Source organism: Balaenoptera physalus (genome assembly GCF_965194825.1).
Source record: "Balaenoptera physalus genome assembly, chromosome: 10".
NCBI lineage: Eukaryota > Metazoa > Chordata > Mammalia > Artiodactyla > Balaenopteridae > Balaenoptera > Balaenoptera physalus.
The window spans coordinates 87978444-88003798 of NC_138889.1; the positions used below are offsets into that span (position 1 = coordinate 87978444).

Consider the following 25355-nt stretch of genomic DNA (forward strand, 5'->3'; position numbering starts at 1 on the left):
GTCAAATACGTGCAAAAGTTCATTTAATTCTCTCAACAGTCCTATGAAAGGTACTCTTATTATAACCATTCTGCAGATGAGAAATCTGAAACACTATTATACACTTAACCCCAGAATTTATGCCACAATTAAGAATCAAATTATGATGTAATTATGTTTACACATCTGATTTCCCAAGGAGAATACTCTGAGGGTAACAATGGAGTCCTATTCTTGTATTTCCAGACCTTACTAACCAAAACTACTGAATAAATGATGGGTTGATGAATAAACAAAGACACTGATTTTAGAAGATAATAATGCTGACATCAGAGTTCATCCTCAATTTTAGAGTTCATCCTCAATTTTAGAGTAAAATATTGTACATCCTAGTAACTATTCTAAAAAATCAAGCAAAACAATATAAAACTGGTGAGGAACATTCATTTCATACAAGAAAATTTCTTTTTAATTAAATGCTCCACTGTCTCACTTTTTGGAGTTAAGTCCTTTTCCAGAGAGTAGAATCACTAAGCTGAAATATAAAATCATGTTTAAGTTTTATTCTTTTTTACTATTTAGGTATACAGAATGCTATATTTTTCTAAAATATCATTAAAATCACTAATATTTACCTGTGATATCTAATTTACATCTAATTGTTTACATGGCACATAATTTCATATTTCTTTCTTAAATCAGTTTTTAAACCAGATCATTTTTAGTCAAGAAATTACATATCCTGGACTGTGGTTAACTAGACTAAATAAGATACATACATACATACACAGATCCTCTAGCCTAGTGCCTGGTATAAGGCAGGAACTCAATAAAAGATGGTCATTATTATTACAACAAAATAGGAAAATAAAGATGCTCATAAACATAATGTTTCTTTTGAAATATCTTCCCCAGTAGCCTCAAAGCAGTTTACTACTTGGGCATCTTTGAGTTTTTGTGGCTAGAGATTTGTGGCTTTATCCTATTACTGTTGGGACTTTGATGCTAAATTAAAGACCATTCTGCAGAATCGAAAGGCATCAACCATTATGCAATAAGTATAAATTCATAGTTGACAGGCCACAAATATTTGAGTGCCTATCAAGTGCCTGGTTCTGGTGTGATGACAGAATGTAATACATTTGAGAAAGAAAAAAACCCAGCAACATAATTTCAGAGAATGACATTGATGGCTTAATATTAAGTAACCATTACAGATCTAGAATCTACTTACCATTGAGGTGAGAAAGATAGTCAATATAGGCCAGGACGTATTCTGGAATGTCTCCATATTTCTTTAGCCCCAGCTCAAAAATCTTAAAGGCAACAGATTTGTCCTAGAAGTAGAGAGGAAAGTACTGATTTCCATGTAATGTCAAACAAGATACTCAAAGAATATTAAAACTATAACATCTAAATATGACAAGGTATATTAAGAATTAAAATGGAGATTAAAATTATGTTAAGTAAAAATTACAGAGCTAAAAACCATTCAAGGGGATTCAGATTCAGAAATGTGGAGTTTAATAAGGTATAAATTAACAGGCAGAGTAGCCCCCACTCGCTGCAGCTGGAGAAAGCCTGCGTGTAGCAAAGAAGACCCAACGCGGCCAAAAAAACCAGATAGATATAAATAAATAATAAAACTTAATGACAGAAATTAGGACTGCCTTTCTTTTAATTAATTTATCTCATATGAAGGAAATTATTTTATCTTTATATTTTATTTGAGGACTTACCTTACTACAGTAATACTCCATGAGTGCTGCAGTAACATAGACATGGTGGCGGGTTCTGGTATCTTCTCTTGCTTTTTTAAATATCATTCTTCCAGATTTAATACCTTCTGCTCTTCTTGCAAATTTCATATATTGGATATATACCTACACAAAAAAAGTATTTGTTTTCTACAGACTAGGCAAAACGTGAACCCTGTAGCATCCAATACAGGTTCACCTTACTGCAGTACTAACACGTTTTGCTGTATAAGGAAGCAATTTTGAATACTCGAGAAATAAAAAAGTAAGATTATTGATAGTGTACTATTTAAATCCACAAGCAAATTTTTTCTGGTATTAAAGACATGTGCAAATTAATATTTTAATTGAGATATAATTCACATAGCACAAAATTCACCCTTTAAATGTATAATTCAACGGTTTTTAGTATATTCACAAGGTTTTGCAATCATCACAATTATCTAATTCCAGAACATGCAAATTAAATCTTAAAGAAGGAATAAAAGTGAAAATACTAGAAAACGCTAGTATTTCTTGATTTATTACTTTAAAAGTCCACTACTCTATTTCCTAAAGACCATATAATGTAACTTTACTGATAAACTATTTGAGTCATTTTATACTTAGCACCTACAGATTGCCCAACACATGATGAGTATGCAATATTTGTTCAATGAACAAACATCTCTGGACTGTACACAGGGTGACTATGAGTAGAGTCCTTATTTGCTCAGTTTTGATGATGTCAAACTACATTGCCCAGTTTAGACAGATGAATAGATGGATGAATGAACTATGAGTTCCTTGAGGAAAGGAATTTTACTTATGTGTCATTATACTGCTGGAATCTAGCACAGTGCATAGCACAGATCAGTTTGCTAAATGAATTTTAAAATGACTAAATGCAAGCAATTAGAGCAGTGGAATCCCATGATAAACAAACAAAAAAAGGAGTATAGCTGTAGTTGACTTGAGGCAGAGGGTCTAGAGCCCCACGCATTGGCCCCTCCCCTTCCCCTCCCACTGAAAGAGCTCTGCTGCACTTTTGCAGAAATTCAGGGCTTTGAAAACCACTATTACAGAGTAGAATTCAGGATAAAGTGAGTTCTTGTCCAACTGCTTCCCAGAATGTTGGTTTCTCCTGCCTCCATTTATTTAAAAAGAAATATTTATTAAGCAACTATTACGTGGTATTCAAACCATGCTCACAAGGAAGGTGTTAGAGAAAGCCCCACTGTGGCTGGTTCATAGCGCTGCACTTACAAACAACAACAGAAGAAACGAGCAGAGAGCAGATCTGCAATTGTCGGGATGGGAGACAGGGAAGGGGTGACTACAAGGGGGTCACATGAGGGAATTTCTGTGGGGTGATTGAAGTGTTTTGTATTTTAATTGTGATGGTTGTCCCATAACTCTATGTTATTGGTCAAGATTCATAGAACTAACAATTCAACAAAAACAGTGAATTTTACTTTATGTAAATTAAATTTTTTTAAAATTAAAGCAGACTGCAAAAGTGGGAAGGAGACTTATAAAGTTACTTACCAAGGTGGGGTCAATATCCTCAATTGCCAGAAGTCTGTTATATATACTGTGAACTTTCTCATACTTCATGCGACTCTAAGGTGGTAGAGAAGAAGTGGATATAAATATATATTCATAAACAAGCAGGATTTGAGCTCTGAGGAATCCAGAGGCTGCACCCCACAAAGGCACCTGCTTTGAGCATAAATATATAATGAGCTAAGGACTAATAACTGTTCATTCTGCATTATCTCTGTCTTCCAAAAGCAATATGCCTGGCAAAGAAGCAGCCAGAAAAAAAATTCAGTGCTGCAGTAAAAAATCCAATTACAAGAAAGTTCTAAATATTTTAACTCACCTCTTCATAATCTGCATATGCAAAATAAAGAAGCATATTCTTCTTTAATAAAGTGCTTATTGCTCTTTCATATATATTAGCAGCTTCATCACTAAATAATTTGGCATTATTCATATCCTAGGAGAGAAAAAAGAAAGCTCACTTACAATAATTTCAATAAAGCTGAAAGAGAATAAAACACACACTCATATGTATATACGTATGGACACATATGCATTTCTGGATTCTTAAGAAATCCCAGGGACTTCCCTTGTGGTGCAGTGGATAAGACTCCGTGCTCCCAATGCAGGGGGCCCAGGATCAATCCCTGGTCAGGGAACTAGATCCCACATGCATGTCGCAACTAGGAGTTCGCATGCCACAACTAAGGAACCCTCCTGCTGCAATTAAGGAGCCCACGTGCTGCAGCTAAGACCCGGTGCAACCAAATAAATAAATAAATATTAAAAAAAAAAATTCCAAAGACTTCTTCCATTATTTTAACATAAAGAAGAATCATAGAAGTACTCTAAATGATTCATCACTTTAATACATTAAAGAAGAGCCACTATATTTTAATTCTGACTAAGGTAGTCTAATCATATAAGAGGGTCACTAAGATTCATAGTGACATAAGATTAAAATTTTCAATACCTACACTTCATTACCAAAATTCAGTGCTATACTTTTAGCAAATTATTGTTATATCAAAACCATGAAAAGACCAAAAGGGGGAAACAAGTAAATACTCACCCCCTTCTCTGCTAACAGTTTACTTGACTGCTCAAGATACTGGGCAGCTTCATACCAAATATCAGGGTGATGGCCCAGCACAAGCAGGCACTGTTCATAAGCAAACATAACTAAGGGAAGACATTTGCAACATTCAATTAGAATAAATATTATTTACAAAACTATCAATACAAGCGTCACAACTCAATTTTTAGGCTAAGACAGGGCCCTCAGTAATGAATGATAATTGGAAATAAAAAAACTTCAGTGATTTCTGGCATTATCATCCACCCAAACCCCATCCATTCATCATTTATTAAATTAATATTTATTGAGTGCCAACTATATGCTAGGGAATGTGAAAGACACTGTGAATATACCAGTGAATAAGACTTCCTATACTCAAGAAGTCTGCAGTATAGTGGGAAGATTGATATTAAGAACGCAGTTATGAAAAGTAATAAGTATTATGATGAGGAAAGTAGAGTGTACTCTTGAAACTTACAGCAGCAGGACTTAACATAGTTTAGAGACTCAAGAAAGGCTTCACTAAGGAACTGACATCTAAGCGAAACCTGAAGAAGGGATAGAATCTGGTCAGATGAGAGAGTAAGTAGAGGCAGGAAGGACAGGAGTAGATACAAAAATGGTGTAAGCAAAGGAAACAGTACTTGCAAAGGCCTCCAGCTGAGAGAGCAAGGCAAGATTGAGGAATTTTTTTTTTTAAGTTCCAAATTCTAGTTCTGACAGTGCCAGAGTAGTCTGTATCAGACTAACTCTCCTGAAAAAAAAAAAAAAATCATAAACTGAAAAATACAAAAAGCAACTGTTTAAAGGCACTAGAGAATGACCAAAAGAAAAAGAAACTGGAGAGGACTGAGCCCTTAAAAAATTGGAATCACACTAGGTGAGATATATATTTAATATGGCTTTTCCCCTCAAGTGCACACCCCTATGTGTATAGTTCTGGGATAGCTAGAACTCAAGCCAAATGCTTAAGTCTTACTGGCTTGAGGTAAGTAACATGGAGTTTTGGGTTACAAGAACAACTGGAAATTAAGGGGGAAGATCCCCCAAAAGAGAGCCACAGAAGGTGGAGGCTGAAAATCTGGGCCTAATGCCCTCAGATCTTCAACTGACTCTAAAATAGACATACACAGGAAAGAATACAAACAGCCTGAGCAGAAAGCAAAGCTGAAAGAGCTGGATAGATATCTCATCAGCTGCCCACTGTAATGGAGACCAAGTCTGGAATCTGAGTCCCATCAAGTTAAGAAAGTCTGAGTAAACACCTTGAACTTTCCATTATATCTTGGGAGTAAAGACTATATCCCAGGACTAAGAGATTTACTGTGAGATAAAGGCCACTAACAGAGACTCATCCTAATAGTGTAAAACCAAGCCTCCACAAGGTCCAGGAGATCTGCCAGTAATTTAACTCCCTGCTAAAAGAAAACTCAACATTCTTCAGAGGAAGATAACAGAATCTAGTCTTTACTATGTATCATTTACACATCTGTACAATGTCCAAAAAATTTTTTTAAATGTCTAGACTTGTGACAAAACAAAAAATGTGACCCATAGTCAAGAGGAAAAGAAATCAACACCACAATGGCTCAGATATTGGAATTAGCAGATGAGGATATTATAACTATTGTTATAAAAATGTTCAAGGATATAAAGAAAAAGATAGTAACGGCCATGGAATCTTAACAGAAAAAGGAAAACTATAAAAAACATAAAAATTTCTAGAATGGAAATTTATACAACTGAAAAGTAGAATATTTGAAATGAAGAATTCAGTAGATGGGCTCACCAGCATATTGGATATGATAAAGCAAAGGTCAGTGAACATGGAGATAGATCTATAGAAATTACTGAATCTGAAGAACATAAGAGAAAAAAAGACTGGGAGTAAAAAACATCCTCGGTAACCTATGCGATAATATCAAGTGGCCTAACATACACATAATTGGAGTCCCAGAAGGGTTAGTCTGGTTACCTCTTTTAGTTATAAGGGTCTGATCTTCTGTACGAAGAGGGTTGCTCTTTTCCCACTGTATGTATTTCTTCCACATATCTACCTGCTGAGCTTCTTGAGGAGTATTCTGAGGAGGCACTGAGGGAGCATTGCGGTCCAAACCTTTCATTACTGTCTCATATTCCTAGACAACAAGTATTTAGAATTCTGTGGTAAGCTGAGGAACAACTCAGATATATGAAATGCAGTTGATCTGTTTGGAATACTTTGTTCAAAATGCCTAGTTTTTCCAAATACTACTTTGTTAATATAACCTAAAAACTATTTAAGAGCAGGAATAAAGATAACAGAAGATTACCTACCCAAGAAGAGGTTCCCAGGACTGGGTGAACAGAACAGCCCTGGGCCCTCTCTGCAGGTGATCTAGGAAGTCACTCTTCAGGACAGAGGAGTTGACAGATCAACACGACTGATGATCTGGTGGCACTGTTACTGCCACCTTTGGAGAAATGATCTGTCTTTTAAAATCTCAATAGTTCATAGTCTAGGCTATTTTCCCTAACTTCTAACAGTGTCAACAAATGGAAAGTTATGTACACAAGACAAAACTCGGTCCCCGAGAGCTATGTCATTAGACCACAGATTATTACAGTATTCGGATATGTATGAGCTGACAGGAGGGATGGATAACAACTACTTGATCAATTCTAGGTAGAACTTTGTCTCTATGACCTGTTTCTATATTTTAAAAAATAATTTCTTCCAAACTTGATTTATTCTATTTTGTCCTTTAACATGTCTGTAAAGAGGTAATTTGCTTCAAATAATCATCTGCTCAGACAACGTAATTAATTGTCATTAGTTAAGACTCCTAATGATTGAAAATATTAAGAGTAATACCAGATAGGGAAAGCTCCTGTGTAAATAACATACTCACAACAAACATTATAGTAAGTGGCCTGATAGAATTCCATACCTTTGCTACCCGCCTAGCATTCATGTAATCCCTACTCCGATCTTCAATCATTTTTTTAGCTAAATGAATATTGATACCCTAAGGAAAAAAAAAGAAAAATGCATATTATTTGAAAATTAAGTATATTTTAATGTTAGCATAATATAGTATATTCATTTGCTAAATTACTTTAAAGTGTTTAAGAGGTTTTTTGGTTAGTAAAATAAAGGTTTGATCACATTATATGCTTAAGAAATGAAGGAGGATCTGCCTATGTGTTATGAGATGCAGTAAGTTTCCATATGTCAGGAATTTCTAAAGATAGGGAATGATTTGGAAAGGACCAATTATTTCACATAAAATTCTAGTAATAAAGAATGATATACAGGACTTCCCTGGTGGCGCAGTGGTAAGAATCCATCCGCCTGCCAATGCAGGGGACATGGGTTTGAGCCCTGGTCTGGGAAGATCCCACATGCCGCAGAGCAACTAAGTCCGTGCACCACAACTACTGAGTCCGCGTGCCACAACTACTGAAGCCCGCACGCCTAGAGCCTGTGCTCCGCAACAAGAGAAGCCACCGCAATGAGAAGCCCGCACACTGCAACGAAGAGTAGCCCCTGCTCTCCGCAACTAGAGAAAGCCTGCACGCAGCAATGAAGACCCAACACAGCCATAAATAAATAAATAAATAAATAAATAAATAAATAAATAAATAAATTTATTAAAAAAGAAAAAAAGAATGATGTAAAGATTCATCTGGGTGAATAGCCATGACTTAGTTCTAAAAGCCTTTTTCTAACTTGGTCTGCATAACTTTAAAAATAAATGCAGGGCTTCCCTGGTGGTGCAGTGGTTGGGAATCCTCCTGCCAATGCAGGGGACACAGGTTCGAGCCCTGGTCCAGGGAAGATCCCACACGCCGTGGAGCAACTAAGCCCGTGCGCCACAACTACTGAGCCCACATGCCACAACTACTGAGGCCCGCGCACCAGGTGTCCATGCTATGCAACAAGAGGAGCCTGCGCACTGCAACGAAGAGTAGCCCCCGCTCGCTGCAACTAGAGAAAGCCCACACGCAGCAATGGAGACCCAATGCAGCCAAAAATAAATATATAAATAAAATAAATTTTAAAAAATAAATGCAGAGGTAGCAAGGAGACATAAACATTATCATTCATGCCTAGTAGTTCTCAAAGAGTAGTCCAAAGATTCCTGTTCCCCAAGACCCTTCCAGAGGATCCATAAGATCAAAACAATTTTCAAACAATACTAAGACATGATTTGCCTCTCTCACAAATATACAGTGGAGTTTTTCAGAAGCTACATGACATTCAACAGCATAGCAGATAGAATTTAGAAGCAGATATGAAAATCTACCTGTCTTCTATTAAGCTAAATACCAAAGAGATTTGCAAAAATATGAAATAATGCCACTCTTCTCACTGAATTTTTTCTTTTGGAAAATACAGTTTAATACTATTTATGTTAAAATATAAGGAGTCTACTACTGCAAGCTTTAAATGAATTAATAAATAAGTATCTTGAAACTTTCTCAGTTTTAATTCCAATATGCTAAATATTCATAGGTAAAAGCCACATTAAAATTATAAGTTCTTTGCAGTCTTTAATACTTTTTAAAATCCCAACACCAAAATGTTTGAGAACCACTGCTCATGCCTATGAGGGAACAGTTTCAATACCCTACATAGTTCTTCCAAATCACAGTGGACATGTGAGGAACTTTCTTTTAAAGATAGAGGTTACTTGGCATGTATGTTTACATAATGGGCTTATTAGCTCAGTTTGTTAAATCATTTGCTTATGAGACAAAGATCTTGGACCACAGCCCTACATCTCACAATTACAAGGCAATAATCACATCACTGTAACTAGGTGACAGAGGGGCATTGCAACTCATCATTACTACTAGAAAAGCAGTTCTAAAAAGGAACTGTTTCATAAGAGATCAGTGGCAATGTGTGTGTGTATGACTGTGTGGATATGGTTTAGCACTGATTAAAAATGGTTTGGTAAGAATTATAATTCTCCCAGAGTATTCTCTAAAAATAACTCAACAGTAAAATGAGACTCTCAAAACATTAGGAATGGTTCTTTCATTACAATCAATATGAAAACAAACGTATGCAGCACTGATATCCAGGTACCTGATATTAGAAAGGCTAGCCTCCACAAATCCACAGTGCATAAAAAGTTAAATGGCTTGGTCATAATAATAAACTACTGTGGCCTAATTTACCTCTTCATACTTGTTATAGTCTCTCCACAGTTGTTCAATGTTGATCATGGGATTAACACAACCTCGTTGATAAACTCTTCGAACAGCTGTTATTCTCTGATTTTCTGCATAAGATCCAACAGCTTCCCTGGCATTGGATAAGAAATACCATCAATTATATTATAGCTAAATCAACTGTTCACACAGAAAGTAAAACTATAAAAATACTTACACGCCTTTTAAGAAATTGATGTAATCCACCCAAATCTAAGAAATAAAATAAAATGTTAGTATCTTTCTTAGTAGTTTCAAATTTTTTAAGTGTATGTATTAAAAAAAATTTAACTCTACCTGATAAGACATAATTTCCATTCCAATTTTATCCAGTGCAAAGTCATATGCTTGAGCCATTTTTTCTCTGAAATAAACATGAAAGGCATGTTTTTTAGAAAAATTTCATGTTATTAAAATGTATCTACAACTAAAACATAATCATGATTTCTGATCATATGATCAGAACAGCATTTAAACCGCTTATACAAACAAAATGTAAAGACATCTTTGCAAGTATATAAACAAAATGTAAAGGCTAAGCTCTTTTGTGTTTAGCTTGTCAATGTCATTAATTTATGTACTTTGTTTCTTTTACCTACTACTTGTAAGCTTATCAAAGATAGAGGCCATGTTTTATTTATCTTTATATCATTTATTAATTTTTTAAGACTTTTTTTTTGATGTGGACCATTTTTAAAGTCTTTATTGAATTTGTTACAATATTGCTTCTGTTTTATGTTTTGGTTTTTTGGCCACGCATGTGGGATCTTAGCTCCCCGACCAGGCATCAAACCCACAACCCCTGCATCGGAAGGCAAAGTCTTAACCACTGGACCGCCAGGGAAGTCCCCTCTTTAAAGCCCTTAAATTGCCTAATCTTATATGTAGAAGATTCAAATGTGGAAATATCTGGTTCTTTGATTAAGAAGGTAAGTTATGTCTGAAGATCTATTAGCTCTGACATAAAATTTAGGGAGAAAGAACTTCTTCAGTGTAAGACAATAAACAATAATGAAGAAAAAGAAAACAAAGATAGAATTCTGGTTATAAAAATAATCTGCCTATTTGTTATATACAAAAACAGCATTTGAGAAGGTCCATTATTTAGATTCAACAAAGATAGATAGGTGGGGGTAAGTCCTAGTGAGGAGGTCAACTATACAACAATACCATTGTCAAAGATGCCTTGGAATACTTAAGTAGCATATTACAATGTAACCTGCCAAGAGTGGTGCCATGACAAGTAATAAGATGCTTTTTATTAAGTTTGTCAACAAGCCTGTCAACAAAGTGCTTTGGAGTTGCAAATGTACAGTGTTTCAATATAGAAGAGGGGCTTGGATGATTCAATTCTCGAGAATAAATCTAATACCAGTGGCTTTCTTTGAAGCATTTTTTTCCATGGTTTACTGACTTCTCAGAGAATCCTGACTTTTCAAATCCTTAAGTTTCTTCACCCTCTGGAGTTAAGAGGTGTGAGTTTCTATGGGGTTGACTGTGTGCCTGGGGATGACCTGCATTCTTAAGCTCCTGATTTAACTTACTTGTAACTTGGTAGTTTACCCTTGGTTTCTCGGACATATGAAAGATAACACTTCCATAAATCAATGTGCAAAACCTTCATAAGGCATCTCTGAAATAGCTGTAAATACAATAAAATATTATCAGAATCCACACTTAAATAAATTTCACATGTACATAGTTGAAATGGAACATTAAAGAAACAAATTCAGCTCCTTTCATGAATTTATCTTCTTACAAATAAATGTCAAATAACAACTCCCTCTATTTTGTTTAGATAATCAAAATCATTCTCATAATTTTGGTCAGCAGAGTATAATTATTTTCTTTTCCAAAATTTTATTTTATCTTTTAAAATTTATTTATTTTATTTATTTATTTTTGTCTTGGGTCTTCGTTGCTGCGTGCAGGCTTTCTCTAGTTGCAGTGAGTAGGGCTACTCTTTGTTGCGGTGCGTGGGCTTCTCATTGCAGTGGCTTCTCTTGTTGCAGAGCACAGGCTTTAGGCGCCCGGGCTTCAGTAGTTGTGGCTCACAGGCTGTAGAGCACAGGCTCAGTAGTTGTGGCACACAGGCTTAGGTGCTCCGCGGCATGTGGGATCTTCCCGGACCAGAGCTCAAACCCGTGTCCCCTGCATTGGCAGGCGGATTCTTAACCACTGCGCCACCAGGGAAGTCCCCCAAGATTTTATTATGAACATTTTCAAACATACAAAAGGGCTGAATAAGTACAATGAATTCCTATATAATCACTAGCTAGATTCAACAATTGTTAACATTTTACTGTATTTGCCTTATATACATTAAGTCCTAAATTAAACTTCAGCATACATTCAAAGTATACTTAAGAGGACTCACCTTTTCGACCTTGTCATAATTTTTAGCTTTAATCTACAGAGAAACAGAGAAAAATATAGAATTAACACCATTCTTTTTAGAGTACTATCACTATCTCTGAGTGTTTTGATTAAGCTTGTAAATTCATTTCTACACTTTCCTATTTAATTCTGCCTTTTGAAAATAACAAATAGAAGTTTGAACCCAATATGGATAATATGCATTGTAAATATGCCTTACATAAATTAATTCTATATGGAAAAATTTTTATAAGCTCATTTATGTTGAACTTTTGTGAATTTAAAATTTTATAAAACAGTCACAAGATGAATAAAGAAATATAAACAAGGCATACTTGAATAGGGCTTTAAGTACCTAATGAAGACAAACTTAAAGCTTTATTTTCCCTGAATAGCTACAACTAGAACAATCTGAGTAGGGTAGCAAAAAAGATTTGTGAATTTTGACTACACATAAATTTTAATCACTCAGTCAATCTACAATACTCCAGGTGCTGTGCTAGGCACTGGGGCTACCACAGTGAACAAAACATGCATAGTCTGCCTATGTCCTCATAGAGCTTACAATTTTACAGGGAAAACAAGGGTCAAGATGGGGGAACTACAGGGTGCTATGGGAGCATTTAGGAGGAGCATAAAACTCAGACTTATGGGGTTGCAAAAGATTTCCTGGAAGAAGTGAAGATGTTAAGAATGAGGTGTGAGGTCAGAATGGCTATCATCAAAAAGTCTACAAACAATAAATGCTGGAGACGATGTGGAGAAAAGGGAACCCTCCTACACTGTTGGTGGGAATGTAAATTGGTGCAGCCACTATGGAGAACAGTATGGAGGTTCCCTTAAAAATTAAAAATAGAGCTATCATATGATCCAGCAATCCCACTCCTGAGCATGTATCTGGAAAAGACGAAAACTAATTCGAAAAGATACATGCATCCTAATGTTCACAGCGGCACTACTTACAATAGTCAAGACATAGAAGCCACCCAAGTGTCTATCAAGAAACAATTGGCTTAAGAAGATGTGGTATATATATACAATGGAATATTACTCAGCCATAAAAAAGAAATACTGCCATTTGCAGCAACATGGATGAACCTAGAGAATATACTAAGTGAAGTGAGTCAGAGAAATACAAATATTATATATCACTTATATGTGGATCTAAAAAATAATACAAATGAATCTATATACAAAACAGAAACAGACTCAGAGACATAGAAAACAGACTTATGATTACCAAAGGGGAAAGGGAAGGGGAGAGGGATAAATCAGGAGTATGGGATTAACAGATACAAATTACTATACATAAAATAGATAAGCAATAAGGATTTACTGTATAGCACAGGGAACTATATTCAATATCTTATAATAACCTATTATGGAAAATAACCTGAAATATGTGTATATATATATATATATATATATATATATATATATATATATATATACACACACACACAGACACACACACACACTTTGCTGTACACTTGAAACTAACACATATTGTAAATCAATTCTATTTTAATTTAAAAAAGAGTTGTTAGACTGGTAAAGAAAGGGAGGAGTTATTCCAGGCAGAAGGAGTGGCATGTGCGAAGACAAAGGTTAAATAAATACTATTAGATTTCCCTTTCTTTGAGTATTTTCATCAGATGGTAGGTGGGGTTAGTTATTCAATTGTGATATATCAGCAAATCTTTGTATCAGCCTGACAGGTGAATAATTTGACTGGTTAGAGAAACCTTGGCTTGTGGTTCTTTTCAATCAATAGTATAGATAAATTTTCCCACTGCTTTCTGGCTTAAGGTGAGGCAGATCAGAACTCTGGTGACAGGCTCTTTTTCTTTTGCTGATTACTTGCTCTTTCTCTCTGGAACTTGTAAGATTTCACCCTTGAGCTTCAGAGTTCATAAACTGTAACAGGATTTGCTTAAATATAGGTCTTTGCTCTTCGAGGCGGTTTAGTCAAGGCTCTGGAGTCAAATCTCTTGGGTTCACTTTTTGACTATACACTTAACCATTTTTCCTCTTCTGAATTAGGGGGGATAATAGTACCTATTTTGTAGGGCTGTTTTAAGGACTCAACGAGTTAATAAATGTAAAGCCCTTAGAACACTGCCTAGCAGAGTGAGAACTTAGTAATTGACATTTATTATTATTACCATGAATTCTGCCAGGGACTCAGCATGCCCTTTGAAGCTAGAGTCATGTCTTTCAGCTCAAGACTTTTCCTCTTTTTTAAATTATTGCCTCTCTTCAATCTGTTCCTTTTTTTCCTTATTGAACTCCTATTATACGCATTAGGTCTACTTCTTCTATCCTCAGAATCTGTTATTTTTACCCTTTCTTTGCCTTTTGGCTCTAAGTTTAAAAATACTTCTTCCACTAGATTCTCCAGGCCACAAATTTAAGTCTCCATGTTATCATTTTCCTCCAGTTGACCTATTGCTGTAGTTGGTTCAAAAATAATGGCTTTTGGCACCAGAGGTTTTTTTGTTTTGTTTTTTTAAATACTGCAGTTTCAATCTCACTGTGCTCCTATTATTTTGTTCAAGTTATTGTCTCTCTCCTCCAGTAGCTCTATTTTGTTGGGGGCCTGTCCCAACAGTTTGTTTATATTCCTTTCTTGTTGCTGGATCCGTAGATATGCAGTTATTTCTTCCGTCTAGTCCCTGATCTCAGAGTTGGCAGTCCCAGTGTTGTAGTTGACCCTTCTCTACCACGAGAGCTGTGTAGCAGGTGTAAACAGCAAGTTGGCTGTTGGTAGTCTTCTTACAAAAAAACAGAGAGAAATCTTTGCTCAAGAGTAAGGAGTACTCAGCCTGCCAGTTCGGCTCCTTTTTGGTTTCCTGGTGGCCAGGCTGATGTCAACATTCCTCTGGGGCAAAAAGACAGTGGAAGGGTGCCAAGTATTTCTGAGTCAGTTTCTTATTCCTTGTCCTAGGCGCTCCACCAGCCCTGTTCTTCGAGACTGCAATAGAATCTGAGGTTTCCTTGCATCCAGCTGCTTGGCTCAGTAAATAGGTTGAGTTGAGAGTAGGAGTGAAGTAAGACAAATTCAAGTCACCAGATTCCCAAGTGTAGATGACAGATTATATACAGTTCTTAAAACTGGCCAGGAAAACCGAAACTATTCTTTGGGGAAATTGGCAAAGAATATGAATAGGCAATTCCCAAAGAGAAAATGTAAATGGTTAAAAATAATAAGTGTTAAAAATAACACTGTTGGTGGGAATGTAAATTTGTGCAACCACTGTAGAAAACAGTATGGAGTTTTCTCAGAAAACTAAAAATAGAATCATCATATGAGTCAGAAACTCCACTCCTGGGTATATATATTCAAAAAAACTAAAAACACTAATTTGAAAAGATACATGCACCTCAATGTTCATAGCAGCATTATTTATAATTGCCAAGATATGTATGCAACCTAAGTGTCCATCAACAGAATGGATAAAGAAGATGTGGTAAATATATACAATGGAATACCACTCAGTCATGAAAAAGAACAAAATTTGCCATTTACAGCAACATGGATGGACTTGAAGGGCATTATACTAAGTGAAATAAGACAGAGAAAGACAAATACAGTATGTTATCACTTATATGTGGAATCTAAAAAATACAACAAACCAGTGAATATGACAAAAAAGAAGCAGACTCATAGAGAACAAACTAGTGGTTACCAGTGAGGAGAGGGAAGAGGGGGAGGGGCAATATAGGGGTAGGGGATTAAGAGGTACAAACTATTAGGTACAAAATAAGCTACAAGGATATAGTTACAACATGGGGAATATAGCCAATATTTTATAATAATTATAAATGGAGTATAATCTTAACAATTGTGAATCACTATATTGTAGACCTGTAACTTATATAACATTGTAAGCAACTATACTTCAATAAAAATAAAAATAAATGCCTCCATTTAAATCCCATTATATATATATATGTATATATATATACACACACACACACACACACGTTTACAAAGATTACTAGATTGCAAAGATTACTAGAACTTGCTCACATCTTATTTAATATATTAAAAGTAATGTTATATAAGTTTAAATAACAGGGGTCTTAAAAAAATATTTTTAGGGAATTCCCTGGTGGTCCAGTTGTTAGGACTCTGCTTCCACTGCAGGGGGCATGGGTTCCATCCCTGGTCAGGGAACTAAGATCCCTCAGGCCGCACGGCGTGACCAAAAACAAACAAACAAAAAATTATCTTTAGTCTTTGGTTCTCTAACTTGCAAACAATCATCTCAGGTGACTGTTAAAAATGTAGATTTCTTTTTTTTTAACAGGAATCCAGTTATCCTAATGCGAAAAAGTTTTTAAGTGGTTGGAAATATACCAAAAAATGAACAATTTATATGTTAGTGTGATGGAATGATTGTTTTTTCCAAAGCGTCTAATAACACGGTATATTATTTTTGTAATTAAAAAAATCATTCCAAGAAAAAATTTAGGATAATTTTAATATTTATCCTTCGATATACCTATTTATCATCAAAATTTGTCATACAACTTCAATATTACTTTTTAGATGAATCATTTGAATTTTACCAAAATATGAAAAGTTGTGGTGGAGAAAAAGTACTAAATTTTAAAAAATTGTCAGCTGGGAATTCCCTGGCAGTCCAGTGGTTAGGACCCCTCGTTCTCACTGGGTTTGATCCTTGGTCAGGGAACTAGGGTCCCACCAGCCACGTGGCCAGGCCAAAAAAATAAGAAAACATAAAAAATAAAAAATAAAATTGTCAACTTCCTAATATTTTCATTTTATAAAGGGGGAAGATAGTTGGAATTCTAGCAAGATTAATTAAACTTTAAATTTAATTAAATTCAAATGAGTGGTTATTTGGGGGAGAGTGAAAACAAGTATAACACTGAACAAACACAGATCTGTTCCTAACTTTTGAACACTTCCTATTTCGAGTTGTTTGTTAACTTCCACAATTACTTCCCAAGCATTAACTAACATTGTCTTTTGAAACTAGAACTATCCTCTGGGCAGTTATTGGAACTAATGATCATTTACAGTAGATTATTTAATTTTTAAAAGTAAACATTGTCAGAAAAATCTAAAAAAACCTTCATTTAACTGTGGTAATGTTCATTTATAACATAGTTTAGATTAGCTATGCCTTTTACCTGGAACATTTTTATATGAAGATCTAAAGAAGCCACAATATTTCACTGCTCAAAAATAAGTTTTTCATAACTGATGTTAAGAACATATTTTAATATTTCATTGAACAATTTATAAAACGTCAGTATAAGTGTCTATAAAGCTAGCATTTTTCTTATCAGAGAAATAAACCTCTACATGTCAACAGCATTTTGTCTGATTTCCTCAAATTCACTGTTTTTTTTCTTATGATATAGCTTGGGGAAAAAAACCCACCAAATCCCATAACATCAGAACTTTTTAATGTTATTTTTTAAATTATCAAGTATAAGAATAATTAATAAGAGACTGTATAATTTATTTTGAATGGTTCAAAAACACATTTGACAAGTGAACCCAACTGGCAAGATGACTCTAGAGAGGAAAGTAAATTAGCAAACCAATCTAAAGAAAAAGTAAGTCTCTATATATTTTGTTTAGGTTTTCATATAATAACCATTGGGGGCAAGTCCATACTTGTGTTTTAAGACACTACTGGTCCACACAGCAGAGGCAGAGCTAGGCCCCATCTCAGGCGAGTTAACATGGCAGTTGCTTAGGACAAATGTGATGAATAACTGAATTAATCATAAACCCACATTCTTAATTTGTCCCCTACATCTTTTCTACTCTAAAGCACAGCACATGCACTTTTGTGGAATTTAGGACAACCAATTTAAATTAAGTTTGAGCTGCAGAAGCTGCCTGATTCTGCTTCTCTTATTATCCAAAAAGCTCAGCTCCAATCCTGAAACCTGAAAGCAAATGGAATCCTAAATACAAACCCCATCTTCCATTAATTTACTCTTTCTCACTACTCTTTTCTGTTTTCAATCCGCTATGCCTTGGAAATTATGTCTTAGAAAATTACAAAATGTAAGCAGCATGTAACGAATATGGGAAACATTGAGGAATGAACTCTAAGATCAAACAACAGATTTTTAAGTTGCCAGAGAAGCTGCAGAACATTTTCCTTTCCACCCAGTCCCAATTTTAAAGTAAAGATATCAGGAGAGGAGTATCTGCCAGTAAATTCATTTTTATTCAACAAATAATTGTGTGCCTATGTGGCAGGCTCTTTTCTATCTCTAGAGATACAGTGGTGGATTAAACTAAGTTTTATAGTTCATGGAGTTATATTTTAGTGAGGGAGTCAGATAAATAAACTAGGTAGTTTAAAATGTTTGCTTATCTGTGCTTCCTAATTTTTCCTACAATATACTGTACTATTTCCATAATTTTCCTATTAAATGTAGTTACAAATGTATGCCTACATACACATACATGGATTTACGTTTAACAGATTGGCCAAAACCATGTTGTTGTCCCATAAATTTCCAGTTCCTCAAGGCACTTAAAATGTGCACAGAAATAACATTTGTTAAATATGAGTGTAAAGTATAGACCACTTATAGTCTCAGTATGATTGACATTAAAATGTGCTAAGCAAAAATACGATTATCTTCAGTTTTGGGTTAAATGATTCTTTGTATGAACCAAATTAGGTATTAATTAATCTTCCACTTTTCTGAACCAACTAAAAAGTATCTGTAGCATGTTTAGGATTTACCAAGTAGATATGGGAATATGGACCTGAACTCTATCAAAGAGCTTATAATCCAGTTAGAATCATAAAATTATTGGAAAGAACACAGGACTAAATTTAAATTATTTTCTACTTGTGCCATGTCTTATAAAATCCAGAGGAATAGGCGTTCCATGCAAATTAGAGTTACCAAGGAAAAGTTTTATTGTTCAGATGGAATCCTGGCCATTAATGAGAAAAAGTTTCTGTAAATTCGTGAAATAACACGAGTTTCTGTGGAATAGTGAAAACATGCAAACAAGAATAGGTATTAGGAAAATAGGTTGGCTAATTGTGGTGGAGGTCCATTACAGGGGGCCTAAAAAGCCAAGCAGAGTTTAAATCTGATACACAAAAATTGGCTGTCACACAGTAAGGAAAGTACAGAAACTATGGCTCATCTGTGTGTGGGCGGGGGTGGTTTGAGGGGGTAAAGGTAGGAAAGAAGACAGAGGTGGCTTTCAGTGCCATGGAATGAGGCAAGCAGCCACTAGCTGAGAGAACAGCTAAGAGGCTGTTGCTATCATCCTTAAGTGGGATAATAGTGGCCTGGGCTTGGCAGAGGGAGAACAGGGAGAGCAAAACAGTAATATAGAGCGAAAAACAATAGAGTAATTTTTTCATGGGAACAAAAATGAAAAATGTTATAGTAGTTGCTGTACAATAAAGTTTACTTTTTATTACATTTGCGATGACCATAAATAATTCAGGTAGAAACTGTTTACAGTTAGGAGATAAGGTATTGGTTTTCAAATAAGACAGTGGGATTAAAGATGTATATCTGAGTCACTTGTTTAAAAAAAATTTATATATACCTAGAGCATGTAATACCTAACGCATTAAGTATATTCTCTGAAGAAGAGAATATACAGACAAGCAAAGATTAATTTCTCAAAAATTATCCATTATTCAGGCAGAGAAAAGGAAAAGAACTCCAAAGAGTACTTGAGATAAGAGAAAAAGGATAAAAATCACATCAGAGAAGTCAAAGGAGACCATTATAAGAAAAAGACGTGGTGGATGGTGGGATATGCCACAGGTCAAAAGGAACTCTGGGTATAGGAAAGACCAGTGGATCTGAAAATAAGAAAATTATTGCTTATCTATTACAAATTTAAATTTAAAAGCTGAAACAATTCAACTTCTTAGAAGTCGAAATCAATGACGAAATACTGCTAATACCAACAGCATTTATTAAATACTTAAGGTATGTAAGCACTACTCTATGTAAGGTATGTAAGCACTACTCTCTTACTATGTAAGAGTTTATATGTATTAACTCATTCAATCCTTAGAACAACACTCAAGTAAAGTACTATTATTATTTACTACTTAAAGATGACAAAACTGAGGAAGGTTTAGTAAGTTGCCCAATATTGCACAACTGAGCTCTTAGCTATTACACTACATTGCTCTTTAGCAAGATATAGGTATGAGGATGTTCACTGAAAGAGTGCTTGTGGTAGAGAAAAGTCTGGAAACTTAAATGACCAAAGGCAGACTGACTAAATAAATTACGCTTTGTCTAAACAATGGAATGGATTATGCATATATACATAAAACTTTAAACGCAATGATGTATATTTATAATACTGAATGGAAATATGTCCACAATATATTTTTTAAAGGAAGTGGAATTTTAAAAATGGGCACACATTTGGTATGTTTATCCAATCAACTTATCCTCCTCATCCCACCCCCTCTGTGTCTCTATCTAGAGTGCAAAAGACATAAACTCAGGAGAAATGCACGCAAAACTGTTAGCCAAAACTGTTATCACTGCGAGAATAGAGAATTTTTCTGTCTCAGTTATTTCTGTGACAGATTTTATTTCTATAACACAATTTCACAGCAGCAAAGATAACTGGGTTTTTGTTTTTTTAAAAGAAAAGAAAGAAAATCATAGCTGACTTGGGGCAGTAAATTCCTCTTCTGAGTAATTCGTTGGTATTTTTCTCTGGTTATAAACATCTCCATTTAAAATTCATTCTTAAATGCTCTCAAATCCTCAGCCAGGCCTACCAAGCTGAAAAAGTTATTAAGTAATTGCTAGCAAATCAGGCAAAATTAATTTCAACCAAGAATGTCAAAGGTAAAACTCTGACCTAAATTTGATTTTGTCCCAATTTATAGGGCATCTGTCAACAATCCTCACTTGACATTTATAGACTCAGCCTATTTCACTTAATGTCTAAACTCTTTGCTCCCAGTAAAGACACTTTGTAAACACCATGCCAAATCATTACTTTTCAAAAATAATCGGCAAACTCTGAGTAAGAAAAACAGAGCAGGATATCTCACTTTTTGAGAAGTGAGTAGTTTGATCTAAAGTATCAAAACATCACTCATCTTCATGGCTCCATTGGTTTTGCTACTCTAGCCCCCCTACACCACCTCCCCCATGCCACCTCTACATTGATGTATGACATAGATTTTCTTTCTAAATGGTAAATTAAAATTGTGAATGAGAAATGTGTACAATCGTTTGAGATCCTTGAGCTACCAGAAATGTCAGAGAACCAAGTTTATAAGCCACTGATCTCGAAAATGGAATCAGTTCTGTACTGCACAACCAGGGAAGTGCTCAAGTAGGTGTGCTGATTCACTTCCCTCAAAAGCCTAATATCAGTTTATTTCTTTCACATCCATTTATAGTCTTCTCTAGCCTGCTACCTTAATTTTTAGCTTTTATGAATTGCTCTCTTAACAAAATAAAAATCCTTCTAGGCAAACTTAAAATATTATTCAATAGTATAATTTCTCTAAGATTACTACATGAACTTTATACATTGCCTTAGAAAATATCTCACTCTACTCTCATTTTGCTGAGTTAATCTCCCATTAGTATAGTCACACAACTTTTTAACATGTGGTGAAAATTCTTAGAGTAGAAAACCATTTACGATTCATCTTTCACAATACTTCTCACTGCATACATATTGAGAATTGCTATTTTAAAAAAATTAACAGTTGAATTATCATTGGGCAAAAGCCTTATTTTAATCACTCCTCTGATCATTCTAGTTTCATAAATCAAGATAATTTCTTTCCCATTTTGATAGATTCCTATCAGAATATCAATTTGCTTGCCTAATTTTCAGTGGCATCAACTGGCATCGTAAGTTTTTCTATGCATTTCTTTGTTACTAATTCTGTGTACACTTTAATACTGCTGAATCAACATGTATACTAGATACACAGTACCATGGGTAACGCTTCATCTCTAGCTTTTCTTAAAATCACTTTTCAAAAACAGGATTAAACTTCTACAATGAAGTGGATATAAATCCAGTGGATTACAGTTCTCTACTTTTTGAGCAACTTGCCTACTCTTCCAGTATTTCCCTATCAACAGAGACTTATGAATGATGATTTCCTCATTCTATGAAAATTACAGTACATTCATTCCTGAGACTAAAATATTATGTTTTTTTCAATGCTGCTTTTCAAATACTCTTTAGTTCAGAAATTATAATCACATTCTGTAACTCTGCCTTTGATGCCCTTTTTATTTTATCCAAGAAATTAAAACCTACACCTGTATTTTATGATCCAATTCCAGTTTTCTCAATCCTCTAAGCATAGTTTATTTCTATTTTGTTAACGAAATAACCTAATTTCAGGTTCCCTTTTTAAAAATATTAAATAATCTCCTAATCATTTCTCACCAAAATTGTACATTTATTTAATCTTTTTTCTCTCTACTCTTGTGCAAACTATACATTGGCCATTTTTACTGAAATTCTGAAGCAATTAAAAAATATCATGACCTGAAATTTTTGAAAGATGATGTCAGCAACCTTTGATAGTGAAATATCAAGTCTAAAATATAAATGTAAAGAAGTTATAAATGTGTAAAGATATTTAAGTAAAATTGTATTTGTTTCACATAAAGCAAAAACTGGAAACTATATGAATGCACAACAATAAAGGACTGGTTAAAAAGCATTTATCTAGGGCTTCCCTGGTGGTGCAGTGGTCAAGAATCCGCCTGCCAGTGCAGGCGACATGGGTTAAATCCCTGGTCCAGGAAGATCTCACATGCTGCGGAGCAGCTAAGCCCGTGTGCCACAACTACTGAGCCTGTGCTCTAGAGCCCGCGTGCCACAACTACTGAAGCCCACGTGCCTAGAGCCCATGCTCCGCAACAAGAGAAGCCACCGCAAGGAGAAGCCCGCTCGCCGCAACTAGAGAAAGCCCACGCACAGCAACGAAGACCAAGCGCAGCCAAAATTGAATAAATAAAATAAATAAATTTATTTTTTAAAAAAAGCATATGTCTAAAATGAACTACTCTGGCATATTTAAAAGTGATTTTGTATAATAAACAACACAAAAGTATGCTATCATGTAAAAAACTTAAGTTACAAAAAAGTTTTAAGATTTTATAGATAGCTACATCTAGAAATGCTAAGTGGTGAAAGTGGGAATATGGATGTTTCTTCTCTTTATGTTTATATTTTTCTAATTTTTCTGCAATAAACATATATTACTCTTTCAAATAATATTTTCCTTTATCAGTGCCAATGTAAAAATGTAAAACGTGTAAGTTTTATAGAAAGCTCATTATAAGTTCTGTAATTCTTGTTAAAACATTAACTATAAAAACCTCACTTCAGTAAAAAGATTTAAAAAGAATGCTAAGAATTATATTGTCATACAATTCACAATGAAATAACAATGGATAGGGACTGATTAAAACTCTAATATGTACTTTGAAAACAGATTTCACATTGTTTAGATAATTCCATGCAAACACCCAAATCAATTTTACTTTTCATTAATTCTTTTGAATGAAAACATGGTTTTCATTTCCCATGTAACACTGCTTTAAATACTTACTTAAAAGATGAGAAGTTGGAATTTCGAAAATGGAGGTTTAAATAGGTAGACATAGCTAACAAATTATCTTCAAGAAAAGCAAAGAAAAAAATTCAGGTAAAAAATATTAAACTCCAGAAGAATCAGTAAGACTGAGACATGAATCTTCTTCCTCTATGGTAGACATGCTCCAAAACTCAAACTTCGGCTCTATTTTAATGGGTTAAGTCCTACTTTGAAATGTTAAGTACTACCTCCAGAATGTTTATTAAATAATCTAATAGATACTTAAATTTTAAAACTTCTTTTTTCCTAACTTTGTAAGTTCCTAAGTACATTTATTTAAAGGCTTATCAAGAAAGCATGCACTATGTTCTCTGGAATTTGTTTTATATAGTTTGAAATGTTTGGTTTATATTTCACATTTTATCTCCTCCAGATATATGTTTGTGATGACATTTTCCCAAGTGGTATCACCTGAAGTAAAGAATTAAGTCCAAATTCTATATAGAATACTGGCATTAAGGTTTCAGTAGACAAGACTGCAATAAAGATTATATTGGAATTCCCTCCTTGTGCTGTGACAGAAATGCAAAGAAAGTTGAAGGGGAAAAAAACCTGAAGAGCAAGCTCTGGATCAAGATGATGTTACTTTAGCTGGTAAATGTAGTCTGGAGGAAGGCTCCTATAATCTAATAAACACATGCCCATTCTTTCTAATGGATCCTAATATACAGGTCTGATTTTGTCCAGGCTTTATGTAACAGGTTAGTGGGGATGTCAGATTATCGAAAGCTGTGACATGTAAAAAATAACAGGAAAATAAAAAATTTCCTAATACTGCTTCTCAAAGAAGTCGAGCTCCTAACAGCCCTTTCCCAAGCACTCCCTAAACCTAAGGGAAGACAGGACAGGGACAAGACCATTGCTCTATCCTCCTCCCCACATTCCCTCATCATCCCACAATATGCACACAATAATCTAAGGACAGACTTTCAAATTGTTACAGTTGAGATACATTGCTGGATAGGAGGGCATTCATGTTCGAAAACCAGATTTTATGAAGTATTTACCTGACCATTGAGAAAACTAGTTTAAAAATATTTAATGTTAAATAAGTAGTGCAAATATAATCCTTACACATAAGACTCACTTCAAAGGGAGCTATCATTCTTGAAAGATGGTTTCATGATTTTGATGCCTACTATTTTCAGTGACACTGAATAGCTCAAGAAAATCTGTACCGTGAATCAAGATTTTCCTTCAAAAATATAGGCAAATCAACTTAAGGGAAAAAATATATAACTAGCAACAGAAATATACACTTATAAAATCTACTTAAAACTGTTATTATTACATATGGGTATTCAAGTCTCCTCATACCTTTCTAATGCTGAGTTGCAAGAATATAAAAAGTTCAAGACATGTATGAGAAAAATAATTTGCAAACGTAATACTTAAGTGGGAAATCATAGAGCTGATCAACTAAATGAAAATCTAAGCACAAAACATTTGAAAGAAAATTATTTAAAGCAAGTCATGAACACCAAAGTAACAAATGAAAGTATTGGTTTTTCACCTCAGAGAGCATATTTATCATTCCTTCCAGTCTTATACTGAGAAAAACAACATAAACAATAAAGATAACATACTATTTAAATGTTATATCAAAATTACCTGAACTTATAAATAGCAAATCATGCAAAAGTTAAAAGTTTCCCTTAAGTCCCCTAACGTATAATGTTCCTGCAAATAAGAAAAAACAAAACAGAAAAATGGAGTAAGGAGATCAAGTCTCAGAAAAAGAAATCTAAAGGGACTTTAAATGTATAAAAACAGGTTCAATCTCATACA

The 25355-nt window shown here is 34.6% G+C and overlaps 1 protein-coding gene across 1 annotated transcript in view; it reads right to left on the reverse strand.

The window, feature by feature from the left end:
- Positions 1–25355, reverse strand: part of CSTF3 (cleavage stimulation factor subunit 3) — a 73046-nt gene that overhangs the window by 13814 nt on the left and 33877 nt on the right. Inside the window, exons 4-15 of the mRNA XM_082410476.1 lie at positions 11918–11950; positions 11085–11182; positions 9838–9904; positions 9719–9753; positions 9508–9634; positions 7269–7346; positions 6314–6476; positions 4333–4442; positions 3601–3717; positions 3264–3338; positions 1719–1862; positions 1214–1316 (exon numbers count right to left, since the gene is read on the reverse strand). Coding sequence (XP_082266602.1) covers positions 1214–1316; positions 1719–1862; positions 3264–3338; positions 3601–3717; positions 4333–4442; positions 6314–6476; positions 7269–7346; positions 9508–9634; positions 9719–9753; positions 9838–9904; positions 11085–11182; positions 11918–11950 — 1150 coding nt within the window. The remainder of the gene's footprint in view (positions 1–1213; positions 1317–1718; positions 1863–3263; positions 3339–3600; positions 3718–4332; positions 4443–6313; positions 6477–7268; positions 7347–9507; positions 9635–9718; positions 9754–9837; positions 9905–11084; positions 11183–11917; positions 11951–25355) is intronic.